Source organism: Anopheles darlingi, chromosome 2, assembly GCF_943734745.1.
Source record: "Anopheles darlingi chromosome 2, idAnoDarlMG_H_01, whole genome shotgun sequence".
NCBI lineage: Eukaryota > Metazoa > Arthropoda > Insecta > Diptera > Culicidae > Anopheles > Anopheles darlingi.
In genome coordinates, this window is record NC_064874.1 from 1,270,001 (window position 1) to 1,297,500 (window position 27,500).

Here is a 27,500-nt window from a genome sequence, read left to right on the forward strand (position 1 = left end):
AAACCCACCTACTACACACGCGTTGGTAAATACGAGGGGATTACAATCGCATACCCGATGACAATTCTACTTCCTCTTGCATTTACCATTTCCTTTTCCCAGAACCGCAGCACTCTACATTGCTCAGGAGATCCGCAAGCATAGTAGGCTAATGAGTATGCGCAACATCGAACGATCCAGCAACACCAAGCCGCCTTTGACCTGATCCCCTCAGATCCTGACTCCGAGGAGCGCACACCTGCATCTGTCAAAGGCGAAATACACGCGATGGATGGCATCGCATCGATCAAGTATTGAGCCAGCGAATGGAGCTACCATCCATCGATCCTCGGGAATGGCAAAATGCAATCAAAATCCACCATGAAATTATCCATCATTTTCTTATTTGCTCCTTTTCGTATTCGTTGGTCCCCTACTTCCTTCCCTTCTTGCTACTTCAAACCCCGAAAACAAAAAAAAAGGATCGCAGCAACCCACATGGACACACAGGGGCGCATTTTTGTGCCCGCCTGCTCGAGCTCGAGCGACCGAGATGCGAGATCCGGATACCGGAGTCGGCACACTGGCAGGGAGTAAGCCATTATTATTATTAATGTCCATTTTCGAATCTTGTCTTTCAGGCCGATGCTGCTGTTTTTGTTTCGCCTCATCCTTGTTCTCTTCTGCATTATTTCTTGTTCGCTCTCATTTATCATTTTTTCCATTTTCTTTTCTTTCTCTTTCGTTCTCTCGTGCTCCTGCGGTCGTTGCTGTTTCGTGGGCTTTACCCCTCCTTCAAACATCAGCCCTGCCCCTCACCCCATCCTCCTCCTTCGTTTTACTGGACCGCCTCTACGAGCGGTTCATGTTGGTCCCAGGGTGTTGTCTACTCCGACGCTCGGGATTTCACAAATTTTGAGAATAATAATTACGGATTTCCCTTGCTTTTTTTTTCGAACTATCAATTTGAAATTCATAAATAGTTGCGGTACAGCTAATATTTGATGCATGATAAACCAGGTAACCAAAGCAACCTTGGATGGTTCTTTAAAAATCATGTAACAATGAAAAGCATGTTGTATGATTACACATGTGTTCATACTATAACTTTAACCGAAAATGACAAAATCGTTATATTTGCTACACATAAAAGTGCAGAAAATGGGAAACATGAACCTAAAACTACTTGCAGTTACACGAAGGAAAAGAAAATATAATCCTGCATGTTGTCTCATTAAATATCTAGAAACTAATTACACAACTGTCAGATAAAATATAAAACAAGGGCACTACAAAGAAAACCAAATATTTGGTAATATTCCCAATATTTCTACAAAGGCGTCTTGTAGAAGACACCCTTAAATCCTTAGTCACACGCGAACGGTTTCAAAAGGAAACGAAAACACTGCTCAAAGCAGAAACCCAAAAAAAAAGGATCCATACACCTTCCCTACCATCATGCAGCCATTTTCCACTCTTTGCCAGCCTTATGCCACCGTCCACCGACCACCGACCGACCGACCAACACGATCGTGCAGCGACAGCAGAAGGCCAATGGAGAGCGAACCTCAAACACAAAACCGGACCAGCCAGACAGCATAATTTATGCCTTCGATCGTTCTTCCATTTCGACATTCCATTAAGGCGTCTCTCCAATGGCAAATATATTCTCGTTCGGGGCTCACGGAGAGCAACGATAGCGTAGGAAAGGTAGGGTGAGAAATTGAATCCATCCTTGGAGCGACGAACGAATATGTGAGCCTGATAAGCCCATCTTCGCTGCCAAGGAACGTGGACGAGGGTTGTCACTATGATGGGAGGGTAAGTCGCTTAAGGGGACACACACCACAAGGGAACGCTGCATTACAATTCGGATATTAGGGGACGCGGTTCCTGACAGCTAGATAGGGAATTGGTTGTTTAACGGAGGGAGAAAATGAATAAGAGCCACCTTTTGAACCCTAGCTCGCTTCGGTTCGGAATGTTCAAGTCCCCTTGCCAACAACAGTAACCCCTTGCCAACAACAGTAACCAGCGAACTTGCGAAGGGGAAGGAAAGCAGATTTCCGTTACATTCAAAGCGACATGTGTTACCATACAACCAGTAGAAGGTATTGGTGAAACAGTTGGGAATGTGGAAAACGATCCTTGGATCCGCCATTGCTGTTTCTCTTTCGAAACTCGCTTGGGCATCACTCGAGGGTTCTAACCGCTGCTTGGGATGGATTACGGTCCACCAAATGCAGTTTCTAAAGATACAAATCTACCATTGACGCCATTTTGTAATGTCACGATAGTTTTGAGCTAGCCATCGATAGTTGCTTCACACATTATTTTTTTAGAAGAGCGTAACTAACTTAATTGCAACATTTGCTGCACTAGCATATTAGGGTTCATGGAAAACGTTAGTAAAACGATTACTCCAAAGCCATTAGACATTCAACTGTTCACCATGGAAAACTACAGGAAGAGAACAAACAAAGTACTATAGAACTTATAGAAAAATCTACAATATGAGCTTTTGATCAAATCTTATCTGGTATCAAAAATTAGATAAACTTTCGCTAGAGCGATCGTGTTTGAAAGGGATTGCGCAAAATACGAAATCTTTTAAAGTCTCGCTTCTTTGAACTAATTACCAAACAAAAGAAATTTTGTAGATGCTTGATGCAGTGAAACAAACAATGGATCATGTAACTAACCTCCATTATTTCGCAGTCAATGATAATCGAGCCTCCATCGCACGATCGTCGTAAACTCCGCTTGTTGTTCCTGCGAAAGAGAATCGATTGATTTATTATTTAGTAGACCAATACAATAACTGAAGTGATATGTAAATGATGGTCTACTGTTTAAACGTTCGTTTGTAAATAACGTTTCCTTGAAATAGCCCCCAAAGATCTCTAATTACGAATTCGTGAATACATTTGTACATAATCAACATAAGTCTCAAGTGCGCAGATGCGATCTAACAAGAACGATATACTATATTTCGGCAGCCAATATCATCGCAAGGCCACCACCACCAGGTCCTTTTCGGTTCGGGATGCAATTCAGAACGTAAGTAGTACCAGGCAAGCGCACTAGTGCTACAAAGAGGGGAACGGAATTCGTCTATTTACGTCTGTAGAGCATATGTATACTACTCCGTCTGAATTTTCACGGAAGAGTAACATATGGCAGGCTTTTCATGAATTCCTGGTCGTTTTTTGTGGTGTCCAACTTTGCGCGAATGCTGTCTGGGAAAATAGACAGATTTGCTTTAGACATAGATTTGTAAACTCCATTTCAATCATCACATTAATTCAGCGAAGAGCTGAAAGCAGAGCCAAAATTAAGTAAAATATTTGCCAGCAAACGAACAACCCAAGATCGAAATTAAGTGCTAAGGAAGAACCATAAAAAGCACGAATGTAAAAAAAAATGAAAGACACCAAGAACAGAACAAAGAACATCATTGGAAGAAGAAGAAACTCACTCACACACGTACATAAAATATAAATAGCGACAAACCCTTCGCACTCGTTCTCTCTTGTGGAATTCGCTCATAGGCTATCTCTTTCAACGCCATCAATGTCGGTCACAAGAAAAAAACATGGAGGGGTAAAAGATGGAGTCACGGAGATACGAAAAATAAGAGAAGGGATTATATATTCTCACGCCAACGGTGGGGAGTGGACGACACACCCTTCGTCCTGCTCTTTTCCAAGTAGTATAGAAGCCAATAGAAAGAGAAGAAGAGATCAAAGTAAATAATCAAAATGGCGGGGAAATTAAGAGGGTGCCAGAAAGAGAGGCCACCGTTCTCCCTTCTCGTTTCCACGAACTTTATAATCTCTGCGGTAAAATCAAGCGTTTAATGAACGGCTCAAGAACGCTGACAGAATGTTTGTTCTTTTTTTAGACTGCGTGGACACCTCGAATTTCCATTTCTCCCACCTTGATTCTCGCGATTCGCGCTTGATTGAGTCGTGAAAACACACCTACACACTTTGTCTTGCAATCGCCATCGCGTTGATTGGCGATGTGACTCGAGAATACCTGTCACTAATTAGATAATCATTCGAAGAAATTATATGCATTACCTAAGGCATCAGATATTTTATTCCGAAATATCAAAAAGTAAAGAACGGGTTAACGGGCATCGACAGAGTGCAATGTCGATTACTTAGCCAACCTCAGGAATATTATGCACGCTCAGATTTTATTGATATTTCTCAGTTTTCAGATCGATGACTGACAGGATAGTTTCATCCCACGACCCAAAGTTCTACATTTTGCGGCTTTGTAATTACGATTTCGCTAAACGAAAAGGAAAAGGAAAAGGTTCCAGGTTCGCTGGGAGGTAGCACGGGCAAGTGAACAAATCATAGATGGCCGAGCATTGTGTGCTATCTCTTTCTTTATCTTCTTTCTCTCTCTCTCTCTCTCTCTCTTTCTCTCTTTTTCTGTGTGGGCTATAGCATGCATTCGTGTGCGTTCTAGCGAACCAGCCAGACAAGCCAAGAACGATGGACAGAATTAGATTTCTCCGAACCAACGAATATCGAAGAGTGGAATCTGGAACATTGAATTGATAATTAATTTTCCGAAATACTTCCAACATTCCCAATACGCTCAATATTCCTCCGGGAAAACCGCTTAGCATCACCTTAACCCTTCGTTTTATGTTGACTTTGGCAGTTGTGACAGCTGTTTGTTTACACCAGCCAGCCTTCACACACACACCGATCACGCAGCGAACCGTTTACACACACACACACTTGCCGCTCGCGAGTCAAAAACGAGCATTCGACGAGCCTCCCAAAAAGGGGGTCATTTTTATCTGTTCCTCGAACAACAGTGCCATGTCTTGTGAGATTAATATACGGCGCTAGTGTTTTGGATCGTCATTGTAAACAGGTCCCTTTACTGCTGCACCTGTGCTGTCGTTGTTGTAGATAACGCGAGAGGTGATAGACGTTGCGAACTTGATAACGCGACTTGCAGATCTCTCGCCGCGTTCGAAGAAACAGGTACGAAAAGTGGGTTTGTCGTGCGAATGTTAGTGAAAATTTTGATGAAATTGCAGTGTAGTCTGTGAATAGTTGTTAGCTATGTTTTCGGGTACTTTGGACAAAGCTGCTGTGGATCGGAGTTAGTTTACCGATTCGCAATTGTGTGACCTTGAATAATCGCTAGAGCAACTTCTCAAGAAAAGGCAAAACCTCCACGATGCGCTAACGCATACCTACAAAGAAAGAGTGTGCGGACACGCTAGTGCGAAAGTGTTAGTGAAAGCTGAGCATATTTTGCCGGCTAAACAGCGGCCCAAAACAACCGCCACCGAATTGAGCGACGTTGCCAGATTTTGGTAGAACAGGCGGCTGTGTGATTTTTGGGTTAAAAGAAATCGAAGAAAAATTGAAAAAGTGCAGCTAAAATACAACACCCTACAGACGAGAGGGTGCTATGTGCTCGGTACATTTATTTTACCTCGGACTTCATTTATAATCAAATATTCCAGTTTGTTTATTACCGTTATTTCGGAACCTCGAGCAAAACTACCGTCGGCATTTAGAAGGATCAAAAAGCATATTAACATCCTCTTACATCCAATTTTCCCGCTCATTCTACTAATGATGACATTGAGAAAGAATATGGGTCACAATTATGACATTTATTTTTTTACCATCAAACCAAATAGCCAAATGGGGTTATATATTGTGGTTACTCCAATCATTTTAAAATAGAAGCATAAAAAGTCGAGTAACACCAACCGCGGGGACTTTATTGCACGGAACCATCTGTCATTTTCACATTCTTCTGGTTCAAATGGTCGTTGGTGAGACATAAAATAATAAAGCCATAAACCATTTAAATGCCCACGCTACTGTGTTTCCCTCGTGTCCAAAGTTGGTTAGTATGCAATTTACAGATAGCTGATAATATCCAACAGGAACAAGCTGCATTGAGAGTATGCTCGGTATGCTCGGTATGCATCGCGAATCTTTCCGACTCATGAAAAACGAATAAGCGCATCCCTCACTGAAGGGACTAGTAGAGAGCGATATTTTCGTGTGTTGTTTAAATTTCACTCCAGTGCACACCCCGTTTGCGTTCACGCGGTTGCGTTCTGCACGAATCATCACCATATGATGCCGAAACCATGGCTAACCTTGATCCACTTTAAGAACGTTGTGCACTTCGTTCGTTCGTTCCATGCCTGTTCTTCATGCCTCTGCACTATGGGAGGGATTGAACCTCCAACATGCACGCACAACAAATCGGTTTTGATCGAGAGTGTGTTTCACAGAGGAACGAAGGAAAGGGGAGACCCCTATGTTTGCATCGATTAGCGATGGTGACGGAATGAACACGTAAAATCGATGATCCCTCTCGTTTCGCAGCGAACAACACAATTTTCTATGAAAGATCATTCGAAGGGCAACGTGAACTTAAACATTAACTTAACACAAAAAAACAAAAAGAAGGAATGCAACGAAGAAATAAAAAAGGGAGAACGGGGTAATAATACTGGTCCACTAGGATCGGGTGAGGTCGAAAAGGTCCTTGAACGATGACCACACGTGACGATGGTAATAATATGCTGCTTAAGCTTCCTGAAGAAATCGATCAGAACCTCCCGGCAGGGAATCAGAGCTTCCCAGAGCCTAGATCGGGAGGGGGTATAAAGGTCACTAACATGTGGCAAAGAATGAGAAAAGAACCTACGCAGAGATACTGTACTTTTGGCACAGAGTCAAACGACGTCAGTCTCCCTTCCTTCTACCCAGATTAGACATACATGTGAAAGTAATAACGTTGATGGAACGGACCGACCATGCCAAGAGCCAGTATCGTCTACAAAACTGCTGCACGAAAGTGTCACGATAAATCCATGCTGGTTTTATGTGGTATACGCCGAAAAAATCCATAAAACTCTGACCTTAAAATGAACATTTATTTTCACTCCGCTCTCGCTTCAGAGCTTAGACGAAACAACAAGTTTGGTGGAAAAAAGGGGCAACAATATATTGTGTTGTATTCGAGGTCGACCTGTTGTCTCCAGTGCCAATAAGGATATTCGAAAAAGAAATATTGCAGAGGATGCCACTGCCACTGCCGAGAGCAATGTTGCTCTATTGGTGGATCAATAAGAGATCCCTTTCTATTTTGTTGGCAGCAAGGTTCGTTTATAGTCGATTGCATACATACTTTAATGTTTTTAAGTGGGTATGAATAAGTAATAATAAGTAATGAATAAGTTTGGTAAATAATTATGAATTTCCCAACCCCAATGCTGGATCTAATATAACTATTTATGATAAACTTGCAATAAAGTGCCGGTTTTAAGTATTTATCTTGTTAATTTTAGATCTGAATGCCTTTATCAATAGTATTCATAAAGCGGTTTCGACCTATTCACGCTCCCTCCAACAACATGCTCAAGAGAATGTACACCTGAGCCCCAATATTTTAAGAAGGATTGTTACATCTCTTGTTGCTTTTTGCTTGATTACTTTTCATTTACCCGGCTGGCAAGATAAGATGTAACACGTTGTAAAAAGGCTTCTACATGGACTCGCTTCAATTTAAGGAGGAAGAACGATATGAGGCAATACCCGTCCATCTGATTGCCTAATTTCCGAATGATTCATGAAATTTATGTATCACCCTACTATTTCTTGTTTATTGCTCTTTTGATGAATCTATTCCTTGACTGTTTTGCTAAAGCCTTATAAAAGTATACAATTTGATTCGTGCCAACTTCTCCCATTTTAGACGTTTCATCAACAAAAGAAAATTGCATTAAGACTACGTGCCCTGTCCTCTGACAAGAAGACAGATGGATTGTTCTCAAAGAAGCAAGGAAGCTCGGAAAATTTCCTGCGAAAGCAAACTTTCGTCCTTCTCCCTACATCCTCCCTGGCGAAGTTACGCAATGAACTGTAAATCCAACACATTAAATCGTCTTGATTCGAGAGGTCCTTTGCCAGGTAATTGGATTTATGTATGCAAGGACTCGAAAAGAAATTAATAATATCGGAGAGAGTATTGGATTTGTCCCGAAGGATGATGTGACTCCGTCGTTCGCATTTCAATGCGGAATAAATAAGTGAAATATTTGCAATGCAATGATTGCGAAGGAGCGACAAGGACGAACAGCGCTAGTTCATTGTTTTATGGGAAACAATGTTAAACAGTAGGAATGTCGTCGCGTTAGAGCGCGAACTCTGCCTAATAGGATTATGAAACGAAGGGCCTAGAGTTCAAGACGTTATGAACCTTTTAAATGGAAAGCCGTGTTTCCATTTTGACGCTATCTTTATCCCGGAAACTGCAAAATGGAGGGCAAAATGTTGCTCTGTTAATGCTTTCTATTCACCAGATCGGCTGATAGATAAATATTTTGATTTTGTTTTTTTAAATATAGTAATCTCTGCATTTAGCAATCATTTAAGCTCTATTGGAAAAAAGGCACGGAGTCTATCGACGAGTAATGAAAAAATATTCCAATTTTCCAGATTAATTATTCGAGAAGCAAAGATTTAGAGAGCGCTTCTTTTCCCACACACCACAATCTTTATGGTCAACTCGATATTCAGGTGATGCCCGTGTAATATACGACATATCCGACATCCCTCCTCCCTTCCTCATTTGCTCCTGCTAGTTGTCTCTGCACAACCAAAACATCAAATGTCATTTCCATGACGATTTGGCGTGCTTTCAACGCAAACCACACAGTAGGCGCTTCTCTCGTTTCGGTAGATCTGCTTTAATGTGGCGCTTGGTCCTGGCTTTATCCCTTCCAGCGGAAACACATCCTCTTTTGGTTTTCCATCTCTCTCCAGTTATCTCTCGCTCTCTGCTTCGCCTCCACGGTCGTTGGCATCTCTCACCGGCGTGCGAATGCGTGGTTCGTAATGCTCACCTCGTAGCGGGGGCGGTGTGCGTGGATTTTCTCGCGGCTAGGTCGAGAAAAAGGACGCCGTCCGTCGTCTGTCGGAGCTGCTGGAGCTGCCCCGAGAGGTTGGAGGCCATCGTCTAGGCGTCTGTCGAGCACACCCTTGGCTGGCCACTGCTCAGAGATGGGTGTTTGGTTGGCTTTTTTTTTCTTATTGGTTGTTGTTGCCGGATTTTGGGACGCGGAGGTGCTTCTAAAATGGCCTCCGGTTGTGGAGAGTTGTTTCCTGAGTTCTCTCATCCCACCCCATTCAGGTTCTCCTGCTTCCATAGAGTGAATGGCGTTGATTCGCTACGATCAGAAAGTCCCTCTCTTCTAGTGAATATGTGGCATCCATCGTTAATTACAACGAGTCCCGGAACGGAAGCCTGCCATGGACTTAACCAATAATTAATTACCAAACGTTCGATCGATTTGTAATCATAGTTTATGTGTCAAGAACCGAGTCACCATTCCAACAGACGCAATCTAGTACACATCGCATTCGTGTAATAATTAATCAGCGTCCCTAGCGAAACAAGGCAGGCATTGTTGATGCACAGAGTCAGTGCACGTGCGGTTACTAGGATGCACGGTAACATGACCGATGCTCTAAAAACATTAACACATTTTACCATAAATTGCTATTTTTATTTAAAAAAAAACAATCACAATAATCATGCTACATCGCAAACGCTTTGGTTCTTGTGCAAACGCGTGCCGCACGATCATGTTTGTTTATTAAATTCTATGCTCATGTTTTCTTACACCGGCCTCACCCCGAAGGGATCGCAAAAGATGGTCGTGACTGACAGTAGCTACCATTTACAATCCATCGTGTTTCGGGGGCTACCGCAATTGGGATGCTGATTGCTCGCAATGATGATGCTGCAGATGATGACGATCATTATTGTTATTATTACTATTATTTATGGGAGTGCTTTACGAACACTGGCAATACACACACCCACTCTCTCTGTGAAGCTTCTCTTCGGAAGCGAAACCGGTTCCCTGTCAGATGGGTGCCGGTTTCTCAATAGCGCCAGTGAACCGAGGAAGATACGCCAGCATTCGTACGCTGGTGCACTTTCAAGGTGATAATTGCCGTCCAGGGCATGGGAGACAGAATGCGCTATAAGCAAAAACATAGCGACATAGCGGAAAAAAAGGATCAAGAATCGGGACCACCGTTTGAACGATGCGAGGCCAACCAGGTGCTATGCTTTGAGATGACCTTGCAGTGTACCATAAAGAGGTTACGATCATGGCACTAGACACGTACCCATGGGGCTCGGGGTTCCCGAATTATGCGCATTCCATCACAACACATAAACTCTTTCTTCGTTGTTCTTTGCGCATGATTTCACCTCTCGTCCCCCTTCTCGATGATTTTATATGGTGTGGTCATAACCTGGCAAAGGGTACGGAACTTGTTTTGGCGAATGGTTGAAATGTTCTCTCTTCCACCGACCATTTCGTTGCCCTCATACGACATGCATCGGAGTGTAATCAGGAGCAGTAGTAGTACACCGTCTCGCCAGTGTCCATGATACGTTCTCTTAACTGTTCGCAAAACGGAAAAAGAAAAGAAATATAAAGTGCGTGTCGATGCACAAATTCTTAACTCGACCATCCTCGGATCTCGAGACCAGCGAAGGGATCAAATTACCATATTATGTCCATTTGAAATCCTTCTTCCTGTAGGTGGTTAGGATATGTTTGGTTGAGCGTTCTGCCTCTTAAGCAAGAAAATACCGAATCGCAAAACTTCACTCACTTCTGAATGAATCATTTTTGAATTCAGTTGTTACAGATAGGATTCGTCTTCCAATGAAGAGCTCCTGTATTAGCTTGTTATTTGATCACAGTCTATCATTCTACCAACGTACCAACATACAAATTCCGTAGATCACACGTAGATCGGATCACATTCAGGATCCTTCATGCTTGAACCCGGCTACCAGGATTGAAGCAAATACCGACAAAGCAGCCTACTATACACCATTGAAAATGTGCATAGTGACAAAGGCACAGCTGACGACACACCATGATCTTTGCACCATCATTAGGACTTTGAGGCATCGTCTCGAGAGCTGTTCCGGCGCGGCCTGCAATGGTCGTTTTCTTCCCTTTGCCGTCTCCAAAACACTCCCATCCCCGTAATCCCGTTGTTTCCCTTTTCGCATTGCTTCCCTCTTCGTACGACGCGCCCGTCCGAGAGTGCGAGATGATGCGGAAGATAAGTTTCATTCAATGTGGTTTGTGACCATGAAAAAAAGGGAAGGAATGCCCGACGAAGGGAGGACGAACCACACAGACTGCCTCTGCTTGCGCGCACAGAGGCGGCTTCCTTGAGGGGCTATGGAGTGTTTCGGCGTGCGCCAGGATCGCATCGAGGAAGACCATGGGAGAAGGACGACGAATCTCATTTCGAAACGAGCGATCCTCGAAGCAGGCACAGGAGGACGTTGGATGGCTCCGCCGTTGGACGATCGCAACGCTTCATCTTGGTCATGCTCCCTTTCTCTGTCTCTCTCGCTCTCGCAGGCACGATGATCTCGTATTCGAGCGTCGCGCCCACTACAAAATTTAAACATTATCATTGTCTCTTCTCTTTCCTCGCTGCTCTTCCCGCCATCCGCTCAACACGGGTTGTTTGGTTTTACGGCTGTGTTAAGTGTTCTTCTTCTGTTTTAATGTTATTTTTTATCGACCTGTGTTTTTGTAGACTTTAATTAAGAAGTCCTACGAAGTACATTTTTAATAATTCATGCAATACAAAAAGACACCACTACGAAGCAAATAGCAAAACATTTAAATAACATTAAATTTAATTTAATTCTCTCAATTATTCAATTTTTGTCGTGTCACGAGAGAAATTTTAATCTTTCGTTTGATTAACAATTCGCTCAACTTTCCGTAACTTATTCTGGATGACGCACAATGTAATTAAATGTTTCGAAGAATAAAACTTTTCCAAACTTACCCAACAAAACCTCACTTCTCTCATCAATCGCGGTGCAAGGCTGTGTGCGTGTAATGTTTCGATCTTCTGACACTAACACAGACGTCGGACGTTCGCCGCGGATGTCGAAATCGTCTCACCTTTCTGCTCTTTTGCCTTTTCTCTGCACCCTTGGCGTTGGATTTAATTAAACCATTACGTTAAGCACTTTTCGGTTGGATTTAGAACACCAAACCACCATCTTGGCGGGCACTTTCTTCCGATTTCCGCGCGAACTCGAACTCTTTGTTGCCAACGCAACCACGTTACCACTTTCTCACGCACACACCGGTGGACGGAAGAAAAAAAGTGTCGCACACTTCTCCGCGGCGCGAGTCAGGCGAAGATACCGAAGAACGGCAAACAGCCTATCACAAATCGTGCGCTTATCGTCGCTTATCACGGCCCCGTTAGCGCACTCTCGTTGCGGAGGCTGTTATCAGCGGCTCACCCCGTCACCCTCACCGCTCTTTCCAGATCCCAGGCAATTCCCAGGAAAATCCGCTCCAAGCACTCTTCGGAGAACTGATCCCGCCGCCAACCGCACACAAATACGCACGACAGCAAAAACCCACCCCACGGAGGTTGACGCGATTCGTGGAACACACCAACACAAACACACTCTCATCCGGACTCACGACTCCATGCGCAAGCCCGCGTGTCCGTACACGTCCATTCCCACTTATGCTCAAGAAGCAAGCGAAAAAAAGAAAGAAAAAGAAGCCGGAACTCTAGTTGGTCTTCTTGTTCCTGGAGCTCTTCATCTTCGATCTCGCTCATTTTTGGCCACGAATAGGGCGAAGGAAAGAGAGGAGTAAAAGAGTTCATTGTCTTTTTCTTCAGATTTTTCTTCCGCGTTGTTCTTCTTCTCGATTGTTTGTGCGTGTGTGTGTGTGAGTGAGTTGGTTGGACAAGCCTTTATGCTTTCAGCGAATCAAATTTCCCCAAGTGAAATGAGAAGTGCGCATGTGTTGGTTTTTTCTATTAACCCTAACATTTCATAGAACTCGCTGGCTCTCTTTCCCTCGTTCGGAGTTCTTTTTTTAGCTGCCAATGCAGGAGCGAGCGAGAGAGGGGATAGCTCTCTTTCGCTGAACGTTTAAAGCACATTGATTGGCTGAAAGACGCACGGAAGCTGTATGATGGCGTTTGGCGGAAGCAATAGCAATAATTCACGAACTGTTAGTTTTATTGTTATCGATAATAGTTATCGTTCACATACGCCAGCCTACGCTTATTCTTATACACACTATGCAATTATGCAATTGAAATATGTAGTAGTGACACTTATTACGGCTAATATCATTACCTGGACTTTGGAACTTTGGAATTAGGCGAATTACATAGTAGCACTTCGAAGCAGCCGCTAAAGCAGTCGCTAAGCTAAAGACCAATCTTGCAAAAATGGTTTAACAAGCAGTTTGAACAAACAGCAAACGGTTAGAGCATAAAGGGATCAATTCAGGGCACTGCAGAACCCTAGAATTAATCTAATGATTGCTACGGGATCACAATAGCATAATATGAATTGAACCAAAATGATAGCCACAATCAAATATGATTCAAGCCACACTTTGCCGCAGGGTTGCACGTCGCTGATACCGAAGGTCATGCTTCGTAGGCTCAACGAATCTAGAATGGCGTCTGCTACCGCCATCTTTTCTGTGGTAGAGCCCCGAAAAGCGATGACCGCTGACTGCACGTGTGCTGGCTGTCCTGTGACTAGACTTGCGTTTTTGTGCGGGGAATGAATTGAGGTGATCGTACCGAGTGGTATTAATGGGCTGTAAACGTCTGAAGAAAGAGGAAGGATGCAACGACACGCCAATTTCATGTTACTTTTATTCCCTTCAGAATTAATCTTGTAGCTCTTCAACATTGAAGTGAAAAATGTTGCTCCGTGGAGCGTTTCGTCAATGTATTTCGGGTAGACATGGTGGTGCAGCGGTGAGGACCTTCGCTTCAGCCCATCGAGAAATTCCGGCCCTAACTCGCGATCGCTATCCGGTGCAGCGAGGATCGTTTGCGGAGCTGAACGAGAGCGATGTGGCGACCTTCAGGAGTATTCTTGGAGATTCTACGAGCCGTGTCCTGACCGCTGCCGATGAGGTGCAGGATTACAACATCGACTATCTGCGCAGTGTCCGCGGTTGTGGCCGGGTTGTCCTGAAACCACGAACCACGGCAGAAGTGAGCGAACTGCTCCGCTACTGCAATGATCGACGATTGGCGGTGTGTCCTCAGGGTGGGAACACCGGTCTCGTCGGTGGATCGGTGCCCGTTTTCGATGAAGTGGTGCTCTCGATGCAGCTCATGGATAAAATCGAACGGATTGACGAATACTCCGGGATCGTCGTGTGTCAAGCGGGTTGTGTTCTCGCGAATCTCGAGGAGCAAGTTGGAGCTCGAGGGCTCATCATGCCGCTGGATCTTGGAGCAAAAGGGTCGTGCCATATCGGCGGCAATGTGTCGACGAATGCTGGCGGTCTACGGTTGGTTCGCTACGGAAACTTACACGGTTCGGTGTTGGGCGTTGAAGCGGTAACAGAATTAGATAAGTGATCCGAACAGCATCAGAACGTTGAATGGGATTTTCCGTTTTCCATTTATTCCTCAACAGGTGACGGCGGAAGGACGGATTCTAGATCTAATGTCCAACTTCAAGAAGGATAACACCGGATATCATTTAAAGCATTTGTTCATAGGCTCCGAGGGTACGCTGGGCGTCATTACCAGGTTGTCCATCTTTTGTCCAACAGCTTCACGCTCGGTTAACGTCGCATTCATTGGTCTGCGAAGCTACGATGCCGTGAAACAGACGTTCCTTGCAGCAAAGCGTGGTCTGGGAGAGATTTTGTCCTCCTGCGAAATGATCGATGCGCCCTCACTGGACAGTTGTACTCGATTCTTTGGGCTACAGTAAGTGATGATAGGCTGCACTGTACATCGCATCAACATACATTACGATTTATTCCAGGTCACCGATAGAAAAGTATCCCTTTTACATGCTCATCGAAACATCTGGCAGCGATGCAGGACACGATGAAGAGAAACTATCTCGCTTCTTGGAGCAATCGATGGAAAATGGTCTCGTCGAGGATGGAACCGTTACAAATGAGCCAACCAAAATGAAGGTACAAGTGACCGCTGGATTGAGGAGATGCTGAGAAAAATCTTCATATTTATCGTTCTTTTTTCTCTTTTAGAACATTTGGAAATTGCGGGAACTGATAGCGGACAGTCTGCTAAGTGATGGGTACTGCTTTAAGTACGATATTTCGCTTCCTTTGGACCAATTCTATGATATCGTACTGGCCGTTCGGGAGCGAGTCGGTGATCTGGCCATCAATGTAACCGGATATGGGCACGTAGGGGATTCCAATTTACATTTGAACGTTTCCTGCAAACGTTTTACACCCGAAATCTATGCTGCGCTGGAACCGTTTGTGTACGAGTACACTTCGAAGCTGCGCGGTAGTGTCAGTGCTGAGCATGGAATCGGATTTCTTAAAAAGAAATACCTGCATTACTCGAAACAAGCGGAACCGTTGAGATTGATGCGCCAGATGAAGCAGTTACTTGATCCGAACGGTATACTTAACCCGTACAAGGTGTTACCCCCGGAGACACCGGTGACAAATCATTAGCAGACCAAAAATTCGTGAACGCCCGTGATTCTCCAAAAATGTGCCTTGATTGGTTGAAAACTAGAAATTACCTCAACAATGTTGAAGCTATTTAGTGAAGAACGTACTTTTCTCTCAGGTTATCGAGATTACTTACCAAACGAGGGTAATAATGTAAACATTTTCCGCAATAAATGTAACATGTCAAACATGTAAAACCACAAATGCCTTTTTTCTGTAATGTTTATTTTGCATATTTTACTTGTTAATCAAGAAAATCCGGAAATGCGCTGGTGCTAAGGTGCTAAGAGCTAAGGTTGCAAATGACAGCATTGAGAGGATAGAGCGTGGATGCTTGCACCGTTATTTACATCCAGAGGGTATCTCCGTTAGCTTCCGGATCTTATGTGTTCGCTTAGCAAACATGTTCTTCGAATTTCAGCCGCGAAGATCCCAAGTCGAGTCGATTAGGATATATATTAGGGATTGGGGGTTTTTGGGGTTTGGAAACACTGCATTCTGGGATTTCATGATTTTACTAGTCAAAGCCATGAGGCCGATGCCCAACCTGTTACTTCTCTATCACTAGTTTGTCGGGCGCTCTGAACAGGTTTCCAATTACGGTCTGCAGCGGTCCCGTTGCCAGCAATTCGAAAAAAAAAGAGAAAAAGAAGCATCAAGTGATTAGTTTTTACACGGCAAGTGTTACATCATCCATTCCACCCTCATTCTCCATGAGAATTGAAGCGGTTGCAGTACTTACCTGTCGTTTGATGATGTCCAGGTTAGATTGTCCGTAGGCTAGTTCACTCTCGATCTGTGCACCATCCGTAAGCGCCTTGTTCTCCCGAAAGGCATGACGAATCCGGCGTAGCGCGTACGAGCTAGTCAGGAAAAAAGCCGTGAGGACATGCGGAGCGCTAGCAACAGTGAGCACTTACCGAAAATTGTACGAGTCGAATTTCTGCGAGGCTCGTATCAACTGTTTGTAGAGCGATAGTACCTTCATTTTGTGTCCGGTTGTGGCCATAAACCGCAAGACTAACAGCGCAGGATGCCGGATGCTCCTGGAAATTTTGCCTGCGTTCTTCTTCAGTGAGGATTTACCCCAGTACGGTTTCCTGGAGAAGGAGAAGAAGACACCGATTATGCAACAGATCCTCGCAGAATTATAAAAAAAGGATTTAAACCTTTTCCGCCCGGTCTTTTTGGGGAACTTTGGCGCTGCGGTTTTCCAAGATTCTTACAATTTCTCGGCCTACTTTTCCAACGGGAACGACGTCGGGGATTGCAAATGATGTTAATTTGCTGTTATCACTTTTATTTTATCACGAAATTCATGAAAAAAGGCCAAAAAGTTTTTAAAAAGTCCCTTTTTAATTGCGTCCTCAAAACCAAAACAAAGATACAGTGCCGCACAGGCCATTTTTCGCGTGGAATTTTCAAAATTTTCTTTTTTTAAGAAAAATGCTCATATTTTATCGACCATCACTGTTAACGCTGTCAAAGAGTTTATACTGTATGGGTTGGGAGTCCACATCGTTTTTTATTTGAATTGGCCGTTTTTCCGGGCAACCGGGGGAAAAAGCTACTGAGTTACAGGAAGAAGATAAATTGGTGGCATAAATTCCAAATCTAGTGTTTCTTTTTTTTACAAAGCAAGTATATAACAGACAAAAACAGTGTAAAAATAAATAACGTTCTGTGAAGCCAAATGCGTGACCACGGAAATTTGCTCGCGATAGTACTTCTCTTTTGCACAGGACAGTCGCTTCCACGTAACGCACGCGCCGCTTCCAAGGACATGTAACGCTTCCATGCTTCCACGTAACGCACGTAACGGAAGATAACGAGTAAACAAATCGGAAGGAAAATCGCGACCTGAAAAAAGGGAAAAGGAAAATCGCGAACTTTTCCAAAATGCAACGAAACCTCACCCAGTCCAAGGAGGCTCTGCTGAAATCGTACAATTCGCGGTTGAAGGAGGACATCAGGAGCATGCGAGAGAATTTCGAGGGTAAGAAAGCGGCTTTCCGGTTACCGGCAATTCTGGCCCCTCACATTCACTGGTGACTTTTCCCGTTTCCCGCTTCTAGAAATCATCCGGCTGGCCAAGGGAGAAAACGATACGCAGCTGTCGAAGATCACACAATGTGAGCAGGACACGTACGAAACGCAAGTCCGAGCAGCCAACATTGTGCGAGCGGGCGAATCGCTGATGAAGCTGGTCTCGGACATCAAGCAGTACCTCATCCTGAACGATTTTCATTCCGTCAACGAAGCCATCTGCAGTAACTCGACGCTCTACCGGAACACACAGATCGACCGGGACCATAAGCTGATGGCCGTGCGTGATGATATGGCGGCCGATTTGTACGACCTCGAGGAAGAGTACTACACGAGCATATACAAGTGACGAGAGTGCACCAGCATTTTCATCTTCATTTATTACATTTAATATAAGATACACGCTCTCCACCGGAAACCAGCTTGTTATTGCCGATTGTTCTTCTTTTTCTTCGTTTGAAAGCGATCCAGAACGGTCTTCGTTTCGAGCGGTATGAAATCGGGACTCTTCTTGAGCGTTTGCTTTTCCTCGTTCAACAGCTTTTCCTTAGTTTCCAGGATTTCCTTGGCCGCTTCCCTGAATCGGGCCTCTCGCACGTTCTGCTTGATCTTAATGCGTTTCGCCTTCGAGATGCCCTTACGGTTGCGCGGTTCGAAGTCAATTTTCGGCGGTTTCATAGTCAGCTGTTTTACCTTTTGCTCGAGCCGGGCCTTGGCCGATGGTACATCTACCTCGGAAATCTGGTTCGGGTTGAGCGAAATGAACTCGGCTGGGATCTTTTCCAGCAAACCGTGCACCTCTTCTTCACGCCGTTGAGCACGCGATTGGAACGGATTCGCCTCGAAGGTATCAAAGTTGGGTTCGCCTGATCCGGGCACGATCAGCGAGGTGAAACCCTTCTGCGTCGCAACACCGAGCACGTCCTCATATGGGCAGAATCGTATGTTGGAAATCATACCATTTGTGCGATGGCGTATGTACGGCTTCAGTTCCACCTGATCGGCACTCGGATTACGACGATAGATCTCACACACATTGCCCAACGAAAGCGCCATTAGGCCTCGCTGCGAAAGGTTTACGTCCGAGGCAGCCGTATTGATGTGGTACGTCTCTAGCGGTCCTTCCAGCTGCCGAATGTCCCAGATTTTTATCTTGCGATCTAGCGCCGCTGTTGCCATGTGCATGCCCTGTGGATCGATTGCTAGCGCAGTTAACGGAACCGGATGGCAAAGCATCTTGGCAAGGGGTTCGCGCACCATCGGGGACCACATCGACACGACTCCTTTTGAATCGGCCACGCACGTCACCCCATTCCATGGATTATGCGTCATAACGGACACCTTACCCACGCGACTATTATAGCTTGCCACTGTCTGGCCAATCGACACGTCCATCCACGATAGGAAGCCGTTCTCTCCTGCACTACACAGCAAGAAATGGTACGGCAGATACTCCAGCCGCTGGCTTCGGTGCATCGACTTGATGCAGTGCAGTTCCGTGCCCTTCTTGTCGTACACGTGCACCCATTCTTTTTGTGCAGCCGCAAACATTGTGTAGTTCATAAGCCACGTTACATCGTGCACCGATTCCATGACGTTCATCTCAAACTGCAGCTTTTTACGAATCCAGCTAAAGGCCGCCACATGACCGCGCCGTCCTCCTAGCAACAGGTGTGTTCCGTTCTTCGTGTAGCGCATCCGGTATGGGCCAAAGTCGAGCGCGAGGGTAAAGTGTTTTGTTGCCGTCGTGATGTCCACATTGTCCACTATTTCCTTCTGGCTGATGTCCGTCGTGCTTTCGCCTTCGTCGGCCTCTAGGAATCCTTCCTCTCCGTCCAGCAGAATCTCGGCGCGTGCTGCCTGCTCCTCGGCGAACTCGATCTGAAAGTCCTTCCGTTTTTCCTGTATCTTACGGAGATCCGTTTTCACTCCGTTCAAATTCAAGCGCTCGCCACGTGAGTGTCGCTTCAACGCCGCTGGATTTAGAGGAATCTCGATTCGCTTTTGCCTTTTTTCGCGAAATTGTTTGCCCGAAAACTCCGGTCGCTGACGAGCCGGCAAAGTTTTGCTGGTATCTACGATTATCACCTCCATGTTCGGAGGATTCTTTTTCGCGTTAACATCAGATTGCGCCGATTTGTTCTGTTTTTCTGCGTCCTGGGGCTTCTTGTCCTCTGCGGTGAAGTAACGGTGCACTTTATTGCTCTACGGAAAGGAACGAAACTTAAAGGTGAGCATAATGAGCAGATAAACCTAGCCAAATTCGATAATCTCACCATTTTAACTCAGGAAAAACCCCTAAAATTACGAATTTATTAAGCAGTAATAAAGTGGAAGTAAACAAAACCACGCTGAGGGTTGCTGGATGGGCAGTGTCTGCCTGTGCAGCAAAGCAACAACAAAACCCTGCAAAATCTCGCGGAAATTTGGAAAATCTTGGTAAAATTGGAAATTCTTTGCGAAATCGCAGTAATCTGGTGCAAAAGCGAGTGTTTTTGTCCATCTTTACAAGTTTCCGCACGGAACGGTGCAACGAAAGCGTTGGTAAATATTGGAGCGATCTCGGAAAGGCAGCGAGACCGAAACCGAATCCAGAAGCAAAACCGGGAAAAGGAGGGCTGAAATGGTCAACGACGGAAATCGGCGCCTGTTTAACCAGATGCCGAACCGGCCACGGTTCAAACCCGGAGGCGGAGGACCGCCACAATCCGCGATGAATCGCGCTATGCTGTACGACGCAAACCAGCTCGGAGATAATCCCGGATTCCTCGATTTCAATGACGATTCCATCAGCTTCCCCTCGACTGGATCCCGCGATAGTAACAACGGTTTAAACTCCGGCACAACCAGCACTGGAGGAGGCCTGACGAACGGAGCGGAAGCCTCCCAAAATGGTCCAAATATGAACGGAAATAGGCGATTGAATCCGGGCATGAAGCGACCGATGAAGAACGGTGCCGGCATGCGTCCGCGAATGAACAACGGTCCAAACTGGGGACCACCGATGGCACCTCCCAATTCGTTTCCAGGTCCTTCGCCTGTTGGTAGACGCGGGCAAATGCATCCCCCGGCAATACCACCGCTACCGCCCCCTCCCGGTGCTCACTTTCGGAATGGTGGACCGGGGATGGGAAGGCCGATGCGCGGTCCGCACAATGGCAGATTTGGCGGTGGTCCACCCAGACCGATGCCTCTACTATCCATGAATGCACCTCTTCCTCCTCCGGTACCACCGATGGGTGTTGGTCAACCGATGCCTCCACCACCCGGCATGGGCCGAATGTTGCCCCCACCGATACGACCACCCGGAATGCTGCGACGTCAACCGAACGGACTATTTCCGGGCATGGGTCCACGAATGCATGCCTTTGCTCGTAACGGGATGGCTGCTCCCAACGGAAATGCGAATGGGAATCGAATCGGTACACGGGGAAAGCCGGCTCCACCCAACAGAGATCCATTTGCTCTCGACAAACCGTGGGTTACGGATCAGATCAAGGCCGAACACGACAAGAAAGAGGAACTTGCCAACCGGCTGAAAGGACACCGTGATGATGCCCTGTTTGCCCAGTTTAAGGAGCAACGGGATAAGTTTGTGAAAATGTATGAAGCCGCCCGACTAGAATTCATTGGCAAGCAGCAATCGGAACAGCAGCAGCAGCAGCAGCAGGTAAGTTGATATTCCCTTACCAAAACAATCAAGGGGAAGTAAACGAGTAGTTGGCAAATGAATGAAGTATTACAAATGATTTCCAAGCATCTACTGCCGTAACGACAAGTGGTATATTCTAGTGGTTCGATATTTCAAATATTAGTTAATTGTTAGTTCGCAACTTAAACTTCAATTTAACGTAATTCATTGCAGGATGTTGATAAAAACTTGACTGAACCGATGTGCAAAAAGCCTCGCGTTGAAAAAGAAAGTGAATCGAGCGGTAGGATAACTAACGCACCGGTCACTCCTATAGAAACACCCGTCAATACGCAGAAAAGTGTAAACGATGGCGTCACTATTGCTGCCACTTCTTCTACTACTACAACTGCTCCTACTTCCACTTCTTCGCCTACTTCCTGCGAAATTAGCGATACTAATGAAGTCCCTGCTATCACGCCCGCACCGACTGAAGCCGTGACAGAGTCATCCGCAACGGCAACTATTGTCGAAGCTGCTTCGGTCACTGCTGAAACCAAGATCTCGTAAAGTAGTGTCCCATCGAGTGTTAGGCCATGTAAATCCTGCTAGTAGATTTTTACTTCAGAATTGAATGAAACGATGGAAAAAAATTGCGAGCAAATATAGGCAAATATTTCATCAGCACTACAGATCTTCTGCTACTGTAATTGTCTCTGAGCGCAGGGTTCGTTGGTTGGTAGTAAATATAAAACCAAAGAACTTGGACGATTAGCGTTGTAAGACGTCTTTTAACACATTGTTACCCTCCTCCACGTTCAGGACCTATACGAACCATTATCACAATCATATGGAAGATACAAATAAAACAAAACATTTATCATATTTACAAACGTAATACAGTATAAGAACCAACCTAGAGCCCACCAAATATCTCAAACCGTTTGAAATTGTTTGAAAAGTGGAGACGAGAGATTCCCCTTCAAAGAAACCCATACCCGCCCGTAGGGCTCCGTAGGATCACATTACTAGAGAGCCAAGATATTTGGCGGCAGATAGCTAATAACTTGCGCATCCCAACCCGTTGCCTCTTAAATTTGTTTGAACCTTTTGGTAGAGCATTGAGAAGGGGTGTGCAATGCATTCGGCTCACTAGGAATCCTTTAAACACCACGGTAACTAAGCAGTAGAATTAAATCAGGCACCAGCCCAAGAGAAGAGTATAGAATTTGAAGAAAATCATTGGAGACAACAAATCATCAGAAAGGAAATATGCCAAATAATGTAATGGGATTCAGGAGGAAGGTAAACATTTTTAGTAGTAGATAACAAGCTTGGACTGAACTGAAAACAAAGGAAAAACTTTGCTGCTCCGGTAGTGTAGAAGACAAAGTTTGTAGAAAAACGTTTAAAAGGCACAGTGGATGAGGTGACGAGTGAAATGAAGCAGAGATTCATTAAATTGATTAGACAGAGCTAAATGCTTTCTTCTTAATATTTGTCCACGTAGTAACACGGCAAGCAAACCATAGCAGCGATACCGTGTGTTCCTTTGTTGTGTGTGCAAGACATTCTATTGTGTATTTTTGTGTGGAATGATTTGAAAGCTGTTAAATACTTTTAATACTTTGTACTTAGAACAGTTCCAATGTTGCGACATATCAATTTCCCAATTCAGAGCAATCCTTTCCTATGCAGCTTGTATATTGGTAGTAGCGTAGAGCATTCGAAAGGCTATCCTTTAGATAGTATTTTTATTTGCTTTGTAAACTTTTGATTTAATGCTGATTGAATTAAGAACCAAGTTTACCTCATCGCCAGCATATTATGTTTCAGCGCACGAAACAGTTACTGATTTTAAGGCACATGTTTGACCCATCAATCTAACGTCTTTAGGCAATGTGTGAGTCGCGGCGTGGGAATGAAGGAATTTGAGTAGTGAATTGTACGCGCTAATCATTATATGCTGCAAAGTATCGCGGTGTCTCGTCGTACTGAAATAAAATGAATTGCTATCCTTACCACCTGAAAACCAAATTGCATGATCGTCTCAAGAAGAAAAGAAAATCCTTCCTCCGAAAAGTGTAGACGAAAGGGTGGAGCGCCTCCAAAGTAGAGATTTGAAAAGATCGCGGAAAATTCGCGGTTTTGCCTCTTATCAACCGGGAAACCCACTCTCACATCATCTTCGAAGGTGAGGATGAAACCTCATTTGAGCAATTGGCTGCAAACACGACCAACATCTTTCTACGAGAAATATATTAAAAAGCCACCTATCCGGTCGGAAAAATGTGCTTCGGAATCAGGAGATCAATTAGAAATATAAAAAAAAATACCTTTGGTGAGTTTAAACAAAAAATAAATTTGCTAAAAATAAAGTCTCGTTTTTATTTGATTCACCCTCGTAATTAAACGCTTTTGTACATTCGTATTCTTATCCGAAGAAATTTGTCATTCTTCCATTCGAACGACCACTGCCATGGCCACCGGCACAAGGTAGCAACAGATTATGGACAGATTTACACTGTGGCTAATTTGATTTTATCCACTTCTTGACACCGCCGCTGATTAGACATAGATAATATTAAAATGTTTTAATCCACCCAGCTTCGTACAGTCTCTCAATTCTGGTGCAATTCTGTCTGTTGCAAATGCATCTCCTTCCGTGACCAAACGGTGGACGTGAGTTTGGATGACGACGGTGGTGGTTCTACTTCACACCGCAAATCATATGTGACCATGCTGTCTGTATGCCTTTTATCGGCTGTCTTGTAACTTTACTGCGCTTGCGACTTGTTCTCTATTTAAAGAGAGGTCTATTTTTCCACTGATTTTTCCTATTTTGCTTCTGCTGTAATCAAACACAACTTCTTTTTTTTTCTTTTGCTACCGATTTTGACGACTTTGAATGATTTTTTTCATTTATTCATTTCATTGTACATCGATTAGTCAACACCAGGGACGCAACAACCCATCGCTCAATCAGAACATTTGCGAACGGCACTGAATACCATCATGATGGTATTTGTAAGTATCAGTATGTTCTATAAAAATAATTGTGATATTAATTTTGCAAATTTTCTTAAATTAATTAAATTAATAAAATTAAAGCCACCAATCGCTATCGGAATGTTTTTCTGTGACCAATATGAGATACCGGATGAAGTTTTTCTAGAAGCTGCGGTTCAAGAAATAGTGCACCTCTCAACAGAGGGGGAATTTGCAGCCGGTATGATGCGATTCGTAACCCTCGAATTTGCAATCGGGGACTTACAAGCACAGTATATTATGGCAGGTACAGTGCACTTCTGCACAAAAGAAAACGCGTGTAGAGTGTGCGATGTGAGCATAGTTAATGGAAATTATCCTATTAGAATAGGGAACCCGCAATACAATAGCAAATTCCGCAATAATGAGTATTACGGGCACTATAGAATGGTAGTACACCCAGAAACTGGCCGGTATCAGCTTACATCGTTTCCATTTGCAAGTGTGCCTAATTTCGACTTGGTACTTGATATACCAGTAGCGGAACCTAGACATATTCTTCATCTAGGTTCAATGAGGTTGCTTGTTCAACATTATGCAACAACGCTACCTTTGGTAATGAGGAAAAGGTAACACAGAATCATTTCTAAAGTTGTGTTCCCCGAACAATTAAATAGTGTTAAAGCGTTGAACAGTATTCTAACCCGAGAAAAGTACAGGAGCCAATGGCTAAATCTGCTAAATTATGGCTATCTGTTAAATTATGGTGTCCATATATTCAAGGCAATTCTGTCATCCAGCGAGTATAGGCATACTCTCTTCAGAATATTTTTTAACCCCAACTAACAAAGCAATCGCACAATAGCTCCTTATGGAGTTCCTTGAAAAATACCATCAAACGACCAGGTACAATATTACTTTAAAGATGCATTATCATCTGCTACCAAATTTAAGCACAGATGAATTTGAAAACTCGCATAAAGCAAACCAGACAGAAATTGGGATTGTCAATCCAACAGTACAGAATGTGTGTTCGATAGTATTCTCGCCACGCAGGACTACATACACGAAAACATATCCGTACTTATCTATGGCTATAGAAGATACAGACAAATACGAAGAATTGGGTATAAACCCAAAGTTAATTCTTAAAAATAAGTTTTCTGATAGATGGTTTCTATGCTTACTGCATGGTCAACCATCCGTTTTAGCTATGCAATATTCGATAGAAGGATATGTTTACGCACACAAGGTTATAGGTTGTCGGTCAACTTACAATCGGCATGAAGATCGAGTTAATATACTAGAGTTTACAGTTAGTACTGCAGAAAATTTTGTGGCGAATTACAGTTAAAACAATTTTGCCCTTTATCGATCTTTCCAATACCAGTTTTTCAACTAATGGACCAAATAAATGAAAAAATATAAGCCTATGGACGTCCATTATAGGCACTTCCATTTTTTAACAGTCTTTCTAACTCCTGTTTCATTGCCACTCTGAATTCCGCATCTTTTGATTGTTCTTCAGCAACCATCAGATCGTTTATATTGCCCTCTTTTCTATGGCTATAGGATAAGCTGACAAATTCGAAGAATTGGATATAAACCCAAAGTTAATTCTTAAAAATAAGTTTACTGATAGATGGTTTCTATGCTTACTGCCTGGTCAACCATCCGTTTTAGCTATGCAATATTCGATAGAAGGATATGTTTACGCACACAAGGTTATAGGTTGTTGGTCAACTTACAATCGGCATGAAGATCGAGTTAATATACTAGAGTTTACAGTTAGTACTGCAGAAAATTTTGTGGCGAATTACAGTTAAAACAATTTTGCCCTTTATCGATCTTTCCAATACCAGTTTTTCAACTAATGGACCAAATAAATGAAAAAATATAAGCCTATGGACGTCCATTATAGGCACTTCCATTTTTTAACAGTCTTTCTAACTCCTGTTTCATTGCCACTCTGAATTCCGCATCTTTTGATTGTTCTTCAGCAACCATCAGATCATTTATATTGCCCTCTTTTCTATGGCTATAGGATAAGCTGACAAATTCGAAGAATTGGATATAAACCCAAAGTTAATTCTTAAAAATAAGTTTACTGATAGATGGTTTCTATGCTTACTGCCTGGTCAACCATCCGTTTTAGCTATGCAATATTCGATAGAAGGATATGTTTACGCACACAAGGTTATAGGTTGTTGGTCAACTTACAATCGGCATGAAGATCGAGTTAATATACTAGAGTTTACAGTTAGTAATGCAGAAAATTTTGTGGCGAATTACAGTTAAAACAAGTTTGCCCTTTATCGATCTTTTCAATACCAATTTTTCAACTAATGGACCAAATGAATGGAAAAATATAAGCCTATGGACGTTACGTCCATTATAGGCACTTCCATTTTTTAACAGTTTTTCTAACTCCTGTTTCATAGCCACTCTGAATTCCGCATCTTTTGATTGTTCTTCAGCAACCGTCAGATCATTTATATTGCCCAATGGTAGGGCCGGTGGTGGCAGTGATGAGGATCATCATCCCCATCAGGAGCAGCGGGGAGGAGTTATCTCTGGCGCAATCACCTGGAAGATCATCATCCCCATCAGGAGCAGCATCATTGAGCAGCTCTGGTGCGATGGGTGCAGTTATTACCTGCAGGATCATCATCCCCATCAGGAGCAGCATCGTTGAGCAGCGGGGGGGGAGTTATCTCTGGTGCGATGGGTTACCTGCAGGATCATCATCCCCATCAGGAGCAGCAATATTGAGCAGCGTGGGGGGGGGGGGGGGGGGAGTTATCTCTGGTGCGATGGGTGCAGTTATCACTTGCAGGATCGTCATCCCCAACAGGAGCAGCGGGGGGGAGTTATCTCTGGTGCGATGGGTGCAGTTATTACCTTCAGGATCATCATCCCCATCAGGAGCAGCATTGTTCGTCGGAGCATAAGGGATGGACGACGGGGAGAAGTACAGCCCTGAACTCCTCTCTTTCCTGCACTGCTTTTTGGTAAAATTGGCTTTTGTGTAATTCTTCGAGCATTCGTATTTCGTCTTGTAACTTTTGCACCTGTGAGTGTAGAGAAGAGTAAAAAATTATTGGTATTATGGCGTTGTTTATGATAAAGTTCCTTACTCTGGTCGGGGTACGCCTTGGTGGCGCATCACTACGCATCATTTTGATGATGAAAATTCTGTAGAATTTGTAATAGTTTGAATAATTTCAAGAAACAGAACAGAAAACAACACAAAAGCACTATGGCCGCCACAAATCGCAC

At 44.0% G+C, this 27,500-nt stretch overlaps 6 protein-coding genes across 11 annotated transcripts in view; 4 read left to right on the forward strand and 2 right to left on the reverse strand.

Annotated features, from left to right (window-relative positions):
• The window catches only part of LOC125952192 (endoplasmic reticulum chaperone BiP), a 231,265-nt gene that overhangs the window by 199,262 nt on the left and 4,503 nt on the right, over positions 1 to 27,500 (forward strand). The window lies entirely within an intron of this gene.
• Positions 4,832 to 15,754, forward strand: LOC125952195 (D-2-hydroxyglutarate dehydrogenase, mitochondrial). 5 transcript variants are annotated; one of them, XM_049681523.1, is made up of 5 exons: positions 4,832 to 5,877; positions 13,764 to 14,450; positions 14,530 to 14,828; positions 14,887 to 15,043; positions 15,116 to 15,754. In XM_049681523.1, the coding sequence occupies exons 2-5, from the start codon at positions 13,800 to 13,802 to the stop codon at positions 15,554 to 15,556; spliced, it is 1,548 nt and encodes a 515-aa protein (XP_049537480.1). In that variant the 5' UTR covers positions 4,832 to 5,877; positions 13,764 to 13,799; the 3' UTR covers positions 15,557 to 15,754. The 5 variants fall into 5 exon arrangements, with proteins under 5 accessions (XP_049537480.1, XP_049537481.1, XP_049537482.1 ...); XM_049681524.1 differs by having other exon boundaries at positions 4,832 to 5,332; XM_049681525.1 differs by having other exon boundaries at positions 4,832 to 5,022.
• LOC125952216 (protein bcn92) lies at positions 15,767 to 16,935 on the reverse strand. 2 transcript variants are annotated; one of them, XM_049681555.1, is made up of 4 exons: positions 16,783 to 16,935; positions 16,477 to 16,656; positions 16,299 to 16,419; positions 15,767 to 16,160 (listed from the first exon to the last, which is right to left on the reverse strand). In XM_049681555.1, the coding sequence occupies exons 2-4, from the start codon at positions 16,563 to 16,565 to the stop codon at positions 16,107 to 16,109; spliced, it is 264 nt and encodes an 87-aa protein (XP_049537512.1). In that variant the 5' UTR covers positions 16,566 to 16,656; positions 16,783 to 16,935; the 3' UTR covers positions 15,767 to 16,106. The 2 variants fall into 2 exon arrangements, with proteins under 2 accessions (XP_049537512.1, XP_049537513.1); XM_049681556.1 differs by having other exon boundaries at positions 16,726 to 16,935.
• On the forward strand, positions 17,383 to 18,014 carry LOC125952213 (mediator of RNA polymerase II transcription subunit 22). The gene is made up of 2 exons (XM_049681552.1): positions 17,383 to 17,552; positions 17,632 to 18,014. Exons 1-2 carry the CDS (start codon positions 17,456 to 17,458, stop codon positions 17,949 to 17,951), a joined length of 417 nt encoding a protein of 138 aa, XP_049537509.1. The 5' UTR covers positions 17,383 to 17,455; the 3' UTR covers positions 17,952 to 18,014.
• Positions 17,951 to 19,965, reverse strand: LOC125952193 (WD repeat-containing protein 46). The gene is made up of 2 exons (XM_049681520.1): positions 19,879 to 19,965; positions 17,951 to 19,807 (listed from the first exon to the last, which is right to left on the reverse strand). The coding sequence occupies exons 1-2, from the start codon at positions 19,879 to 19,881 to the stop codon at positions 18,029 to 18,031; spliced, it is 1,782 nt and encodes a 593-aa protein (XP_049537477.1). The 5' UTR covers positions 19,882 to 19,965; the 3' UTR covers positions 17,951 to 18,028.
• LOC125952199 (DNA-binding protein K10) lies at positions 20,004 to 23,758 on the forward strand. The gene is made up of 2 exons (XM_049681533.1): positions 20,004 to 21,272; positions 21,468 to 23,758. Exons 1-2 carry the CDS (start codon positions 20,226 to 20,228, stop codon positions 21,801 to 21,803), a joined length of 1,383 nt encoding a protein of 460 aa, XP_049537490.1. The 5' UTR covers positions 20,004 to 20,225; the 3' UTR covers positions 21,804 to 23,758.